Source organism: Mugil cephalus, chromosome 3 (assembly GCF_022458985.1).
Source record: "Mugil cephalus isolate CIBA_MC_2020 chromosome 3, CIBA_Mcephalus_1.1, whole genome shotgun sequence".
Classification (NCBI taxonomy): Eukaryota; Metazoa; Chordata; class Actinopteri; order Mugiliformes; family Mugilidae; genus Mugil; species Mugil cephalus.
The window spans coordinates 25446697-25464574 of NC_061772.1; the positions used below are offsets into that span (position 1 = coordinate 25446697).

The 17878-nt window shown below is 44.8% G+C and overlaps 1 protein-coding gene across 2 annotated transcripts in view; it reads right to left on the reverse strand.

Moving 5' to 3' along the window:
- Positions 1-208: 208 nt before the first annotated feature.
- pcdh17 (protocadherin 17) overlaps positions 209-17878 on the reverse strand; it is a 56382-nt gene continuing 38712 nt past the window's right edge. For both annotated transcript variants that reach the window (XM_047580541.1, XM_047580540.1), the window contains exon 5: positions 209-2425. In XM_047580541.1, the coding sequence (XP_047436497.1) occupies positions 1728-2425 (698 nt within the window). In that variant the 3' untranslated portion in view covers positions 209-1727. The remainder of the gene's footprint in view (positions 2426-17878) is intronic.

Below are 17878 nucleotides of genomic sequence, written 5' to 3' on the forward strand. Positions count from 1 at the left end.
CAGTTATTGTATTTGATCCAGCTGGATCTCAGGGTAAAAAGAGGCGACATCTCGAAAGCACTGAAGCCAGCCTGCAAAGATGCAGAATAGAGATGAAAAAAAAGAGAAAGAAAAAGAAAAACACCAACGAAAAAACCCAAACTAAAGCAAACTCACAGAGTTCGACAGCTACTAAGGCAACTTTTGCCAAATACAATATAAGCCCATGTATATTGCAACACAACTATATATTAATTTAATAAAATACACAATATAGCTTTTGTACACATAACAATTTGGCTCAAATGCACAGAAATTGCAGTAAAATCAATAAAAAATATGTCAATTTTTTTGATGTAAACACATCTAAATTGGTTACATTTACACATATAATGATATTATGTATAGTGATAATGTGAAGGGACATTTTCTTGTTCATTTATATATTTGGATAATTGTCTTCGAAACAATGGCAGTGTCCTTTCGCAGTTCTTTGAGTTAATTCCCGCACTCGTGACTTTGTAACTCCAGGACACATTTTTGTTGAGATTCCTCATTTCTTCTTCTTCTTTTTTTTTTTTTTTCTTAAAAAAATGTATAAATATTTTGTTAATATTTGGACACTATACATGGATTCATACATACAGTCATCTATATGATCATATAGATATTATCTTTTCACAGTTGAGGAAAAATGTCCCTTTTTATACAACTTGTGATTGCCTTAAGGCAGAGTCACACACATGATAATTCACTGTACACAAGGGACTGAAAGCTGATGATGTACATGTATAAGACAATTCCACAGATGGACAATCGTGTTTAAGCGTTCGTGTTTGTGTGTGCATTTGTGTGCGTGTGTGTGGTGGGACATCAGTGCATGTGGCCGCATGTTTTTTGCGAAAAGCGTAGTGCACGTGTGTAAAAGTGGTGCGTGTAACTACACCGGTCAGCAACATGAACATTTAAATAGGGGCGTGAGACAGACACAGCTTACACATGTAGCTACAAATGACGGGTGAAACATGGTTACACTGTTAATAAATCTCCTTCAGTGGCGCTTTTAAGCCGCTCCAGCGACCAGTCCTCCGCAAACCCCTGATTAGCCAATCTCTTCGCGTTCAGAAACCGGATCCATCACATGTTAAACACCTATATTAAATTCAAAAAAAGATAAGGTTCTTTTGCGTTTCTCGGCCTTTCGCCGTCCCAAACAAATTCAAATTTGTTCCTCCGTTTTCGATTGTCATGTCTGACCATAAATAGTCCTTTTTCATTCAGTTTCGTTGTCCGTCACGCGTACCAAAAAAATCCCCCCCCTACACACAATTAGATATGTAGGATTTCACGAGAGACCATGAACAAACACACTTATGAGCTGGTGGGCACTTAGATAATAGCTTGCGAGGTGCCAGAGGCGTAAACCTCTGCAATTTGCTTAAGAATCCAAAACGAAAAGAGTTTATAAATTCAGCAGAATTCGCATGTCCGTTATTCAGTTCCATTTTTGTGGGTAGGGATCACGGCACCAGAACCGGTGCCAAACAACCGACATAATAAACGTCTGTCTGTTCAGTGTTGGTACTTTTCTACAACAAATGCAGTGGGGAAAAAAAAGCTCCTTCCGTAAGAGCCATTTATCCTTTTCAATTCGTTTTGGTGACAGTTTTGGCGCGAGAGTTTTTGAAGTAGCATCCTACTCCTCTTCTCTCTGCCTTCCGACTTCTCGTTCGCCGCGTTCCTCTGTGTCACTTCCTGAGTGTGCCAGTGGCCTCACTTCCTCTGCAGTCCTGCAATAGTTTGTCGATGTCCCGCACCACCTGGTCAGCGTCCATTCCGTCGCGGCCCCCGTCCGGCTCCACCTGCTCCAGGGCGCACTCCATTTCGCCTGTCGCCTCCTGGCTGATCCTGGAGCGGGCCTCCGCGAGCACTTTGGCCACCGGGTCCGAGGAAGGCAAGGACGGGTACACCCCCTGGTCTCTGGTTTGTTTGGTGGGTGACAGGTACTGACCGTCGGGAGGCCCGTAGTGGCCGGAGCAGGTGGCGGGAGGAGGCTTGCCTTCAGCCCCGTCGGCTGGGCTTTTGACCGCAGAGCAGGGAGACATGGTGGAGCAGCCCTTGGTGGGGCTGCCAGAGGCCGAGGGTACTTCCTGGAGCAGCGGACTGAGGGCGCGCTTCGCTTTCAGGTAGGGCTTGACGTTGGCGACCAGGATGGTGTGGTCACGCCTCTCTTTGCCGAAAGTGCAGAATGTCTTCTTGCCGTTGGGATTGACAGTCTCGTACGTCTCCGTCTCAGGCAGAGTCTCCATGCCCGCCGGCACAAACATATTGTTGCGGTAGTCGACACCCTCAGCCTGGTTTCCTCCGGCAGGGAACTGGGGCATCCAGCAGCGGTCAGAATGACCCAGTACTCTGCACTCCTCTGTACAATTCACACAATCCTCATCTGCAGACAGAAAGAAGGGGAAGGGGGTGGACGGGGGAAAGAAAACGATATTCGAGTCAGTAGTGTGCAGAGAACAGAATGAAACCACACAGCGAGAGAGTAATAGAATCATACTGCTATTATAAGGCTGAACCGAACTACACAAGAAGTCGGGCGCTTCAAGTTAGGGAAGAAGAGTCGAGCCCAATGTAATGATTGAAAAAAGGGAAGGGTCTTTTAAGGTTGTCCCATTCTAAATACATAAAAAAAAAAAAAAAAACGCATGCACACATACATATGCAGCTTTCCAAGGGGACTGGGGGACACCTGCTAGCATTTTCGAAAGCTCTGATCAAGGGGATGGCAGAGCATAAAGAAAGGATGGGGAGGGAGCGAGAGAAAAACAACAACAGTTGAGGTTTGGCAAAGGCATAGTGCCGTTATCATAAATTCATGTCAGTGGGCTTTGAAGCCCTCCCCAGACGGAGAGGCTATGCCAAATGGCTTGTGCTTCTTCCCTATGTGTCTGTGCCTGTTTATTTGTGTGTTCCTTGTTCTTGTCGTGTGTGTGCGCACGTGTGAGTAAGTGTGAGCGCGCCTTCCACCCTCTTTCATCTTTATTCAGAAGGATGCACACTCTGGCTGATTACGGGAGCGTTCATGCCGGTGTCAAACACATCCAGAACTCGCTTAAAAAAATAAATAATAATAATAGAATAAAAACGGAGGTGTTTTTTTTTTTTCTGTCCTCTAGGGTGTGAAATGAAAATAGTGGGGGGAGGAAAAAAAAAAAAAAATGCGGAGCATCTGTTGTCCCACAAATGGAATTTTTCCATTGGCTGGTTGGGATGAAATGAAGACAACACACACAGAACGGCATCTCTCAACAGTTGTGACAATGTGAATTAGATTAGTACATCTAGTTTCATGTTTCTTATCCTCATGCACACGTCCCACAGTGAATTACACCGAACACATTCCGTCATGACAGACTGGCTTAAAAGAAAAATATTAAAGCCACGTTTGTTTTGCACGTCTAACACTGATAATGCATTTAATCGTTCTACTACTTAAAGAAGTGCAAAATGAACGTTGTATAGGTTAGATAAAGGGAAAGAATGCTACAGCCCGCAGATGCATTTTTCTGAGGCCCTCCAGTAAAATACGAGCCTGCACGGACTCCAGCTAATTTGCATACTGGCTTAGAGATACTGTATGTGATGCATCTCTGTCTGTTTGCAGAAGCGAGCGCCGTGCTTCTTATTTCTGATTGTAATGCAACACAGAGGCAGCTCTCTTTGTCGAGAGGAATAAGGCCGTTCTGGTCACAGGAGATCTCATTTTTATAGCTCAGTTAAAGTGACAGACAGCGAGGTGGACTAAAAGTCGGAGTCAAACTTGCTTATTACACCTCTCCTGCTGAATGTTAATGATTTAAACTCCGAGTCCCCATGATGAATCGTCATCCTTGTATAATGAGTGTGCGGCCAGAGAACATTTTAAATCAATGTAATTTATGTTCCCGTGACAAGCTTGTTGTGGTTTGAACCTAAATTAGTAGGTGGAATCTTGAATAATTGGTTAACAAGGGGCGCAAAACTTTTTTTTTTTCCTCCTTGTGTTTTGTTTGAAAGGCAATCTTTAGGGAGCAAGAGGTAGATTCGAGCATCATTTCAACTATTATTCTCGACCTCATGTGGGAAGACAACAACGTGGCTCTTAGAAGCCGTAACGCTAGCCCAGTTTTCCATTATGCAATGCATGAACATCCAGAGCATGCAGAGAGTGCTGCTTTAAAGACCACAAACTTAGGACTAATACGATCTTTCGTTGATGCGAATGAGCGGGCAGAGTGGATGTGCTTGAGTGCACTTGGCTAGGCTGTCTTTGCTGTGCTGCGGGTCAGCAGCCTACATTCCCAAGAGACTGCCCTCCTAAGCTGTAGAGATGAGCTTAACACTTCACAAATGTTTGAAGAAGCCAAACAGCGCTAGCAAGGAGAGCCTGACATTTCCCATGTCGAGGCAGTCATCTGAAGAGGAAATAAGGTGAGCACTGAAGCAGAGGCCAGTATGCGACAGACTACGTTTAGATGCGTGTGTGTGTGGATGTGTGTGTGTGTGGGGGGGGGTCATATGAACACAGTCAGATGCATGTGGACACGTGTGCGTGCGCATGCCATTTGGAAAAAAAGTCATTTTAGTAAATGTGTCCACACAAAGATCAATGATTGGGTCACAAAATAAATGCAAACCAGAATAAACATTCTAAAAATAACACGATCCACCACCAAGGTGTAATATGCACCTATCGACCATAACATTATGACCACGTTCCTAATAGGTGTGTAGGTTTCTCTCTCTCTCATCAGAGAATGCACATGGGCCATCACAGGACACCTTGTGGTGTGAATGATATTATTAATGAGGGTCTTTGGGTTCTATGGGGGAGGGAGGTGGGGTATGTGGCTCATCTCAAAGATACTTGATCAGTTTGGGGATTTAGTGTTTTTTCATGTTTTTTTGAGTTGTTCCTAAACTGTTTGTGCGTCTGCGTCAGGCTGCATCCTGTTGGGAGTGGCTGCTGCCATAAAGAAGTGTCATTGCTATGGGGTGGGGGGGTGTCTGGTCTGGTCTAGGTGGGTGGTACATGTCTAAGTAACATCCACATGAATGGATGCCAGGTCCAAGCAGAACACTGAATTGTCACGCGATCACTTATTCCGTTTTCTGTTCACTTTTCCTCTCAGTGGTCATAATGTTACGCCTGATCGCCGCATAATCCTACATGTGACCAGGATTACCAGCAGACAACCACCGCCTTTCACACAACCAGCCTGCGCGCACGCATTTCAGGCACAAACAATTAACTCGGGCCGCTACCACGTCTTCACGCTCTCAGAGGTGATTGCCCGTTCACCGTGTGCATATTAAAGCATAAATAATCCATGAAGACATATTTCCTTCTATTTAGTTGGAGGAAACCTCCGATAGATTATTCATGTCTCAGTTGCACGTTCAACCTTGAGGCGTTCTCTACATATCTTTGGCTAACAATATGACATATGAGAGCAGGGGTGACATTCATCTCTCTCTCTCTCCCTCCCTCATTCGCCGTGGCTACGCCGGCTCTCCGGGATGAGCATTAGATGCCACCACCAAGGACACATTTGCCTGTGATGATTTGGCTAGCAGGTGCGGCGCTCTACAGTTTCTCTTTCGACACCGCGTTCAGCCCAAGATAAATTACACCGATAGATGCGCTGAAACAAGCGGTCATTTGTCACAGAGCACTGATGAAACAGGCTGATAATTTGCACAATTTACTGTTTTTTAATAAGAAAGACACCGTTAGGACGTTTGCGTTACTGTCATATATGCTAATATTAGCTTTCTCCTCTTCTTTTTAAGCACGAATTCGAAATATTTGTCATACGATCGAAACATCTAGATAGTTTGACTCTCTGTTGACACCATGCACACTATCTTCTGGTGTTTATGTTTTTTTTTAAAGAGAGAAATACTGAGCACTGACAAAAAAAAAAAAAAAAATCAGTGTTCTTCAACTTCGTCTCTCATTCAAGCTTCAAAAAAAAGACCCTACGTCTTACAGCTGCTGTGAACCAAACGGGAACAAAGGAATAAGACGGGAGATGACGCAAGCACATGCAGCAAAAGGTTTCAGATTAGTCAGTGTATAGCATGAACAATACATCTCAGGCATCAGAAAGAAGTGAAGGCTCAGACTCGGGCTCAAGGAAAGTGTCTGGAACCCTGATCAAACTGCCCGATCGGGAAGTAAGGCACAGTTTATGTTTGTATCTGTGAAGCCCAATTGTAGAGACTTGACCTCTATTCCTTATTGAAATCAGATATTTATTACACCTCTATTGCCAATAAAAAAAAAAAAAAAACTTTAATTAACTCCCCACACTCTTTTGTACTTGTGGATGCTTTCTTAACAGCGAGCAGCCGGAGTTATCTTACTACCTCTGGCAGGGTTAATTGCCTCGCTTTAGGGCAGAATTTCAAGACCGCATATGACTTAGATAGGACAGCTCTGTAGCTGCCTGTTATCTTTAATGCTAAGAGCACATGAAACAGATATAAAAGTAGCAAAGCGGCTCCCTGTAATCTCTAAGCAATAACAAAAGGACACGGTGTCAAAGAAACCTCCACCGGTTCAGAAAGACCCCTCCACGCTGCAGCGACGCAACACAGAGAGGAGGAACAGGAGCAAATGATCCCGGTTCCCTGTGTGACGTCTCAGCATCTGATACCGCCGTCCCTTGTAACGACACCCAGGGTAAGATAGGTCAAAGTTAGAAATGGCAACGGAGGTGCAAATAAAAATGTAAATGCGGGTTCGGAATAATCTGTGCGAATAATTTCAATGACACATTTCGCTTAAAGGAAAAAGCTAAAGCACGATGATTGTCTAACGTATTAAGAACCCATTGGAATTGCAAATATGCTACTGTACACAAATATGTTTGGATATGAGTAGCATGAGTTAACGTACCCACACCGATCAGGCATAACATTATGACCACCTTCCTATTATTGCTACATATCGGAGATCCACATAAATGAAGACCAGGTCCAAATGTTTGCCAGCAGAACACTGAATTGCACTAAGATGGTCAATGTTATTCACTTCTCCCATCAGCGGTCTTAATGTTGTGGCTGATCGTTGTATATTTCTCACCAATAAACAACACAAACAAAACCTCTGATGGGGAGATTCATAATTCATACATGAATGTAGGACACAACATGTTGAACTAAAGTTGGATTCACAGTGTTGCTTTCAGTCGGCCTTTGTGTAGTTGAACGCTTCGATCCCAAGGCCGCAGCGCTGAGCCTCTGTTTGCGTGGTTACGCCGGATTTACAGTGAAATATTGTATTTTTCAAACTGCCACTTTCTCGATACTCCTCAATGCACACCATGCAAGTGAAGATGCAAAAGGAAAACACACAACAAAGGAATAATAATAATACACACCAGCGCGGTCACAACCAATAGTGTCCAGTGTAAAATGTCAAGATGGAAATGAGGTCGGAGTGAAAAAAGGAAAAAAGTATCAACCAAAAGAGGACAAATAAATGCTGAGGGAAAAGAATCTTGAAAAGTTAAACACGCTGGACTATTAAACCGTGTCAAGATGTCTTTTTGTAATCCTGGCATCACCACCTCTTCTCCCTGGTTGTCTCTGAGCAGCCATCTTTGCATGACAGCAACACTGAAAGCGAGGTGAGATGAAAAACTTTACAAATTAACACTTCATTAACGTCGACTAACGTCAGCAGCGACGTCATGTGTAAGTAAGAAAGGAAGATAAGCAACTGGTCTGATTACATGTTCTGTTCTCCCCTCTCCTCTCGATTTCATTTTTCTTTCCAAACGTCGGGCTGGAAACGTTCGGCGCGGTGCGTGAAGGGTACGCACCTAAACCTGTGAGTGTGAAAGCGTGCCTGTGTACCAGTGTGTGTCATAAAGCATGGTGTGATTTCCCTAAACAGCCTTTTCTCCCTCCAGACACCTGCCCGCCTGGCCCTACATGCCCATCCCTCCTCGCTTTATTACCCAGCCCTGTGATTAATGTCCCTCTGTCGCACACTGTGGCTCCCCGGGAGGGAGGGATGAACCAAGAGAGAGCTGTACTCACAGGCTGCTGCTAGCGAAGTGGCAGCGTCGAAGCCGAAGCGCCGGACAAACGCATAAAAATGTTCCGTAAGCTCAAAAACAAGGTAAAACGTTACACACATATAGAACAGTAGCTGTGAATCATTTGACCTTCACACACACACACTGGATAGTCACTATAGAGCAGCGTGAGCTAACGAAGTAGCCGATGAGACCGGGGGAATGTCAAACGCACGCGTTTGTATCTGTGTTTTGAGGTTGTGTTGTTGTGAACATACCCCAACCCACCCGAGGTGGACAGGAGGAATGGCAGCTGACGAATGGCGGAGAGCATCTGTGACGGACCATGACTGCACCTGTTCACCTGAGGGAGCTCGCAGTGTGTGTTAGCGCGTGTGCGGCGCGCATGTGTGTGTGTGTGTGTCGTCTTTTTTTTTTTTTTAATCTCCTCGCCTACTGCCGTCTAGCCCAGCTGATCCATGCAAACTCCCCACCGCCACCGCCGCCTCAGCCCCCGCGTACCCAGCCAATCAGGGTAGCTAAATATTTGTACTGCACAGATGAGAGAGTCTCCACTCTGACTGAGCCTAATGTTTAGTAAATATCTTGTGACTCCTCAGGTCGCTAGTCTACCGCACAGCAGCAGAGAGGATTTCAAACTCTAAGCCTGGGCATCACATAATTGGAGGGCTGGATTCTCTCAGGGCTGGATGAAAATAATTAATTCAAAGTATATAGTGTTTATTTTTGAGGTAGGTCTTAACTGACGACAGGTTATTTTTACAAAAAAACCCGTATTGTGAAATTCCTCGTCACTTAGCGCTGGGGTGAACTTGCAGTGACACGCATCCAAAACAAAAATTATCTTCCACGTTACTTCAGATAAAAAAGTTTCCTTTTCCTTACACAGCATTGTTGTGCTGAGAACATTGCTCCACTAACTGATATTGTTTTGATTCCAAAAGTAAGAGTCGGTTGCTCTCTCCAGCTGGCCGGTATGTTTTGCCAACAACATTTCAAGGGGTTGCAACACAATAGTTTTTCCACAAAACTGCTGTTTTGGTGTTTTCATCACAGTTTGCTGCGGGACCCGCATTTTTTCTCTGGTCTACTGCACTGCAGGGGACCTATAAACAAAGGTAAATTGGGCCTGTGATGCGATTTAAAATGGTAATTCAGAGTAGACTGCAGTTTTTTTTTTGTTTTGTTTTTTTTTATTCACCCCCTCTTATTTTTTTTTTTTTCAGGTGAAGCTATTTATATTCCTGTTAATCCAACATTAATGGGATCAGGGCTCCCAATCAATATAATGTGAGGCATATATGATGAATTGCTGGTTAGCAGACAATTATAAATCCTGCTTTCAGTTTAATCCCGTGTTGATGGAGATGGTCTGGATTGTTTTGAGCAGCGGGTGGCTAAGCATGACGTGAGGGATACTTCTCTCTCCCGCGCGATAGATTTTATCGCAGTGGGAGGCGAGAGGATGCCGATGCGTGGCGGGGGAGCGCTTGGCGGGAGGAGAGGTGGGGAGCACCGGTGGCTGGCAATGCGGAGACTGAATCAAGGGCGCGTATCTCAGGATCAAACGCGTCCTCCCCTCAGGTGTTCCCTCTCAAACTGCAGGCCTCTGCGTCGGCTAATGCCGGGCTAAGTTGTTTAAAGAACACCTCGGGGAGGGGGGAGTTTTAATGCATGGGAGAGACAGAGGGGGGAGGAGGAGGAGAAGGAGCCTGAGCTCACATTCAAACATAAACAAACACACGAAGCCTGATCAATGATTAGCAAGCAGAGCGCAGTGCTGCGGGTGGCAGGAAGGTCCTGTCAAACAGCACTTTCCTGTTAGCAGTGAGGGCCCTAAAATGCAGGATGGTGCTGCTGTAAATACAAATTTATTTGCAAACGCCCGAGCGCGGTGGTTCTCAAATGGAGAACCCCCGCGGTTACTTGAAGGCACACCAAAGGGGTATGTGAGATTTAATACATATGCATATTTTAACAGCAATTTAAAAAATCTTTTAAGATATATATTCCAAGTTCATAAAATGGAATTTATGTTCAGTGGGTTATTAAATTTTATTACCCTCAAAAACCTCCACGTCCCTCGTACCAGGACGGTTTGACCCGGCCAATGGGCGTCACCTGTCAATCACCGGTGCCTCGAGAACCAAAACATTGGAGTCGTGGGCGCCCCCTAGCCCATATATAGGAGGGCCCTACATAGGGGTTAGGAAACCTTAGTGATCAAATTCCATGCCCTACGTAGGGGACTCAAAATTTCCCATAAAGCATTGCAAAAAGTAGTGACCATCCATTGGTCACTCAGCCGGTGGTGGATATCCCATCATGCATTGGGTCTTTAACGGCGCCGCCGTTCATAGTTAGTGGTTAGTGGCTGTTAGTGAGACACAAATATGCAAAAATGTGCGTCTTTGCCAGAGTTGATACAACAGATATTGTCATGCAAGTTATGAAATAAATTAATCAGACACTGATGCTACAGTGCTGTGTTTTTTTTCTTGTCTTTTAGACTTAAGACTCAACTTTACTGAACCTCTTGGGATGACTCTCTCTTGTATTTCCGTGAAAAAAAAAAAACTATTTCACAGAGGGTAACATCACTGAAAAAGGGTTGAGAACCACTATCCTCAGAACATCTGCCACATGTGAGTGCACTTGTGTTTATGTGTTTAGCTTGTTCATGTCTGAGTGCTTTGGTTTTTTTCAGTGTCACCATGCTTGGCAACCTTGTTTGGCATACTAACCTTTTTACCCCCCTTCCCTTAACTAACAAACTCAAATATGAGTTGTCCCCTGCTTTCAGCGTATCCTCCCTACATGTTTCCCTGTAATCGTTCCCAGCTGAGCCATGAGCTGTCTGCAATCATCTCTATTATCAAAGCTGCTTTCCACCAGCTTTAATTGTCAGAAAAGACCTTGAGACAAGTGTGTGAAACGAGCGGGGGAATGATCTCCTCCGTTATCTGCTGATAATCAGACTAAAAAAAAAAAAAAAAGGAAAACAAAAAACTTGACAAGGAGGTTTAACAGTCGAAACGGCCATGGGAACCTGTCCAAGGTTAGAAAGTGCTGAGAACAGGCCAACTGAGCTTTATCAGCGGCTACAACTGTGACGTGTGACAACGTTCTCCCGAAGGTTCCCACTGCTGTGTCTGAGCGACACATCCCGACATGTTTAAAGTATAAATACCTCTCTACTGGGGTAGGGACAGAGGGGAAGAAAACTAACTGCAGAATGGTTGGGGGGGGGGGGGGGGGTGATGTTCATGGCGGCACGCAATAAACTGGTCGTGAGGAGATCTCGTTTAGCATCCACAGCGCTTCACTGTGATTGGCCTTAATTCATTTGGCTATAAGCTGCTTTACTTTAGTGTTTTAATGTGAGGCAATTGAAGTAGGAAGCAAGGCATGCATTAGAGGAGAGAGACAACTCTATTTCAGTCCTCCACATTAGGCCAATTGTAACTAATACCTGTACAATTTGCATTACGCGTGGATTGTGTCCTTTTTTATGCCGTCTTTTGTGGCAATACTGGAACCACAGGCAGGCTATTAGACAGAGATGAGAGAGGAACAACTCTTATTTCATTCCTGCCGTCATTAGGCAATTTATACCTACATACCAATACAATTAGCTACAGACGTGGATGTGTGTCCATTTATATGCCGTAACTTTTGCTGCAAACCTGACCTGAAGTGCAGCTTTAGCAGCTGTAGGCGAACAGAGTCTAATCCTTAATAAAAATGATTCGGGAGCAAATCTTTACAGATCATTTGTAAATAAATATATATATATATATAGATATAGTAATATTACTATTCCAAGTTATAAAAGATAAATTTGGAGAAATTTTGAAAAAGGTACAACCACATCACTAACTACTTGCACATAGATGGATTTAATCCCAAGCGTTTTTTTTTTTCGCGTTAAGAGCATATCGGCCATTGAAAATTAAATAGTTTAAATTTTAATTTGTCTGAAGCATCTTGCAAAATGCAGCATATTTAGTCTCCGTCTGACTCGGGTTCTCTCGCCGTATTTCATCCCAGACTGACGTAATGGTGTTGCGATCAGGGTTCTGCGAGGGTCACACCATCTGTCGGCGGGACGACTGCTTCTTCTTCTTGTTACTGAGATAGTTACTCTGGCTCAGTGTCTTGGGGTCGTCATCACGCTGCCCGTTGAATTCAGGACCAATCAGACGCCTGCCCGACGGTGTCGCGAGGAGGATACGAATCGTCGGAAAAGACTAAAGAGATTTGCCGCAAATAAATTATGCTCGCGCTCACTCGCAGATGAACGGGCCGACTTCAGGAAGTGAATTTAGCTAAAGCTGGGTAGAAACATGACAATGAGAAACACATTTATTCACCCTGCGGCGAACAAAAGGGCCACGACGCACGCAGTGATACACAAAACGAGGAAGAATGCACGCATAAATACTGAACTGAACGCCGAACATAAATTGATTAGGGCCAACAAAGGGAGTCTGCAGCGCGCAGCCTACTTTTGAAATGGGATTAGGCGGCGTTGTCTGAGGCAGACATGCCAGCGAGAAGGAACAAAGAGAGACAGCGAATCACAGGTCAATAGCACCTCGCTACCTTTACCTGGAGAGAGGCATGGAGGGTGGCACAAAGGGTGGCGAGGAGACAAGAAGAGGACTTATTAGAAGATGAGGCGAGAAGCGTGGTGAATCAGTGGCTAATCCTCCGTTTCCTCTAAGCCTGTGTAATTAGGACATGGGGGATTGCACCGTGACAGGGGATGCTTCTGGACCGCCTTGCTTTCCTTTGCCTCTCTCTTTTGTTTATTTCTTCCCCCTTTAGCTCGGGTTTATGGCAGTTTGTCATCTAAATATAGTGTGCGCGTGTGCGCCTCGTCTTTTTTTCCTGTGTGTGCACGCACATCGCGGCGTGCTCTCTCATAAGCAACACAAATAGACACAGCATGTCTGCACCATGTTTTATTTCTACTCACCACTACTTAATGCTTAATGCTCAGATGTGAGTGCACTCTTTTTTTTTTTTTTTTTTAACTCTGCTGCTTTGGTCGCCACATGACACTCGTAGATTATATTTTTGCAGGAATCAAATGGAGCGTCTTAGTCAAACAGCACTTCCTCCAACACATGCTGAACACAAACAAACAAACACACACACACACGCCGTGGCCGACGGCTTGGTTGGCTTTGGTTGAAGAGACTCAGAAGAGTCCACAGTGTGGACCAAACATTATACCAGAGACGAGGAGAAAGGCTGCTCAGCATCCTTCTGCCTGTTAATAGCCTTAATCTACTTCCTTTCCCCAGTCGACGGCAAAGAAAGTTGCCTTGGCCCATTTAGACAGACAGTGAGCGCAAGGAATACAGTGAGGAGGAGAGAGAGGGAGAGAAAGGAAGAGATGGGGGGAGGAGGTAGTTTAAAAAATTAAGCTGAGAGAATCTGTGACTCACTAGCTCATTACAGAAATCCTGTTTCTATCCAAGGAGAGAACAGGTTGAAAACATCCTATTAAAGAAAGAATGAAGAGAAACATTTTGTTACCAATTCGCACGAGGTCATCTTTTGAAGTCCATTTTAGCTGTGCTACTTTTATGATCCTAGAATTGAGGTATCATCCCTTCAAGCGGGCCGGATTTAAAAAACCCGGGGCGCCGTGGCCGTGTCCTGATGCCTGGCCGAGGACGACGGGGACGGCGCAGGACGTGGAGGATTGAGGAGGGCTCCTTCAGACAATCCATACAATAACAAGATCCATCAAGTACACAATGCTGTCACATTCGCTGAATTAAATCACTTCCTCTTATTGTCTGCCTCTCCCTCAGCCTGCCTCTCGTTTTGCTTCTCTCTTTTGAACAAAGGGATTTGAACAACTCGGGGTGTCATGGCTTTGTGAAAGTAATCATTCCCATGTGTGCTGCTTTAGCAGGATTAGGGAAAGTGCCTCTGATTCTCTGTCTCAACAGTACCATCACTGTATCACAACAGCACATGCAGTATACAGTAGAATGATATTGTCATTATAATTACATTAGGGTTCTGTGGCAACAAATGAACTTGAGGATTGTTTGGCGGGAAGAAGCTAAGCTCTAAGATGAAAGCCGCAACGGCAAAATTCCTCAAAATCCCACAACAAAAAAGGACGAAGGAATACTACGGGCGCATCTGACAGCTTGCTGCCACTTGGAATAGCTTCATCTTCATGGCAAACACAAACCCAACTCGGAGAAGACAAGGTAGGTAGGTGAATCACAGAGAGAAGTTTGACAATCGAGCCTAATGCAATCCAAGCGGGTGGGAAAAGTGAATTGGTCGTGGCTGCCGCTGACTTGGAGCGAAGAGAAATGTTTCAGACAGAAAATATCAGAAATGCATGTGCTCGCGGAACTGAATGTACATCTTAAATGGAGCAGGAGCCAATGCATAAAACAAATATAGCTAAAATGACTCTTAGTTTAAGCTCGAAACCAGGGGATTTCAATTCTGCAGAAATGGTGTGCACTTCTGCTACTTCCGTTGATACAGCTAAACTAACGGCATATATACCGCTGGGTGGAAATACTGTGAGTTTAACCACGTACCTGATAAGACGAGTCAGACGTTCGCAAACAGCCTAATCTGACAGACAGACAGACATGCCTGCTTACCAGTGTGTGCACAATATTTTCATTTTTCTTTCAATCCGACTCACTACAGCTCGAAAAGTTTGACATTTTTACTGAACCACTCAGAAATGTGGACTATTTATATAGAATCTGGCTAAGAAGGCGACATTTTAACCATGAAACTATTTTTTGGATAAATATGTCCAATTAAAATTCATAGATATAATATTGTGTAGGTCTCCATTCTGCCTGCAAAGCTGTTGTGACTCATCAGGGGATGGACATGGATCTTCTGAGGGTGTCCTGTGGTGTCTGGTAACAGAATGTTGTTGGTGGGGGGCCTTTGGGTCCTATGGGTTGAGGGGAGGGGCCTCTGTGGATCATCCCACAGATACTTGATCAGTTTGGGATCAAGTGAATTTGGAGACCAAGTCAACACCTTGTCCTGTTTTTCATGTTTTTTCTTTTCTTTTTTGTTTCAAAACCATTTTTGTGTGTCTGTGTCAGGCTGCATCCTGCTGGGGATGGCTGCTGCCGACGCTGCCCCAGGGGTGGGGGTGGGGGTGGGGGTGCATGGTCTGGTCTAGGTGGGTGGTGCATGTCTGAGTAACATCCACATGAATGCCAGGTCCAAAGGTTTCCCACCACCAGAACACTGAATTGTCACAAGATTTTCTCCTGTTAGTGGCTCTAATGTTGTGGCTGATCGGTGTTTACAAAGTTCATGCCTTTTTCCATACCCTACATGATACTGATGGTGTATCATCTACTCATATAGTATCATGATCTACTGTAAAAAAAAAAGTTTTTATATATCTATCTACTATAAAAAATAAATAAATGAATAAAAATAGAACGAGCCCCAGCCGGACTTCCTGCTAAACAGTGTCACTGCAGCTGCCAATACAGCGGCTACCTGTAATGCCACCTGTAACGCTACCTGCCGTGTGGCATTTCACCACACCACTCTAAATGCATCCCCCGTGCAGCACATGTACTAGTGAGACTAATATGTTCAATAAGAAAACTGTACACTTTAGTATGTAGGCATTTGATCAATTGTGCCAATGAACAGCAGTGTAACTCCCCTAAGGATATTGGCGGGTGCTGAACAGAGCTAAGTGGAAAGGTGGAGAGAGGTAGGTTGAGTCGATGGTGTTGGCTTTCCCAGCCCCGGGGCCTAACACATTTAGAGAGCTAACTGACACACTTTGGATGTATTAGCCACGGTGTGCTTTGCCAACCTCTCCTCTATTTCTGCTGCGCCGACTCCTCCTCCTATCGCCGTCTGTCTGTCACTGCCGTCTCCTCTCCATGCAGGAGTGTGTTTCAGCAACATTGCTTTAGCATTGATGTTCCTTGATGCCCCAGCCAAATTGGTGTTTGCTGTCTAGACACTGGTTGCTTGCGTCTCTGTATGGATAAATATACGCACGCGCTAACACTCGCGCTCATCTGTTTATAAGTATGATTAGATTAAAAGAAAACTGACGGAAATGCAATAACAGTCTATTAGTATACCCGCCAGGGGGGATAATCATTTCAAATAGAAATGTGTTTTCCATCTCACTATCTAATTTATACTTTCTTTGCCTTGCCATCTGATTCACTCTTGAGACGGGCGGGTTATGAGCGCAGGGCTTTAAAAAAAAAAAAGACGCTGGGTTCAAGTTCGGGCCAGTGCAATAAAGCACAAATAAGTAGAAATATATAGCGGTGAATACTTTCTGAGTCTGCTCACGAGAAACAAAAACCCAAAGGCTGGAGGACCTCGGCGATCTCTGACAAATGTATGCATTGAATTTGAAGGTGAGAAAAACAACTCCTCTCGGTCCTCGTTGCCTCATTCTGTGTGGAGGTTTTAAGATTAGGGTCAAAGATTAGAAGGCTTACACAAGATAAGAATGGGATTAAAAGAGCTCAGAGATGTAAAATTACAGATCAGAGGACTGGGGGAAACACACCTGAAACCTAAACAAAATGACAGCGTGGCAGCCACCTGTCCTGCTGGACACTATCGGCTTCATGCGGGGGGAGAAACCCCCAAAACAAAACAATGTATTCCGGACGAGAGAAAGGGAAGTGAATATTATAGAAGCAGCCTCCAATATTCCGGAGAGGGATTCAGCACACATCAAAGGCTGCCTCTGCAGTAAGTCTGTTAGATTTGGGATTAATGGACTCCAGAGGGGCCTGGACACACACATGCAGGAACACACAATCACAAACACACACGCAAAATCCAGCAGCACCACAACTCCGCCTGATAAGATTCACAACCCCGGATAGCAAAGCACTGCAGTGCAGAGTGAGTGTCTGTCCTGGTAACTCTCCACAGTAGGCTCTCTGCTGCAGAGCCACACTTTGTCACAACATACTATAACTCAGCGGAGGCAGTTGGAAAATGTCTTAACATTCTAGTAAATTCTGAACGGACACAGTTGCAGGTTCACAGGATCCCGTTTATTAGATAGTTTGGATTTTTTTTTTTGCTTGCTTGTTAAATTACAGAGCGCATGCCCAGACACACACACACGCATGCCTGCATGTGTGCACACACAACCGTAAGTTGCCTCCGAGCTCTGATGAGTTCATGCAAATTACAAAAAATGCAAATACGGGTGGCGAGGCACAGCCGTCCTCTGATGCATTTTGAGGAAAACAACGAAATGAAGGGGAGGGGTGGGGGGGGGGACTCGCAACGAATCTATTTCGTTTAATCTGGGCAGACAGAAAGACAGCCTAATCCCAACTCCGGCTGAATTTCCACTCCAGTGCCCAGCCTCTCCCCCATTCTTCCACCCACCTCCTGCATCCCCGTGCCCTCTGGGCTAAAACCACAGGTGCAGGCAAATGCAAGCCACTGGGTGGAAAATGCTCGTTGACAGCATTCTGGTGTGTTTGCCATTGGTCAGTGAACAATGAGGGAGTTTCCTGAACCACTTGTCGTGCTGATGGAACAGCTGGACACCAACACCAGACACAGATCAGGGTGGGAGGAGACCATGCGGAACAACAGGGAGGTTAAGACTAAAATGAGATTCAGCAGAGCTTAAGCTCACTGTCATTTCACAAACTGTTTGTGATTTTCTTTTTTCTTTCTTCGGTACTCGCATAAGCACGTAAAGTCGGTGTCATTGGCGAGAAATTCCATTTTTGAGCATGTTTCACTCGGCAAGTGATTGTTTTCTATAAGTA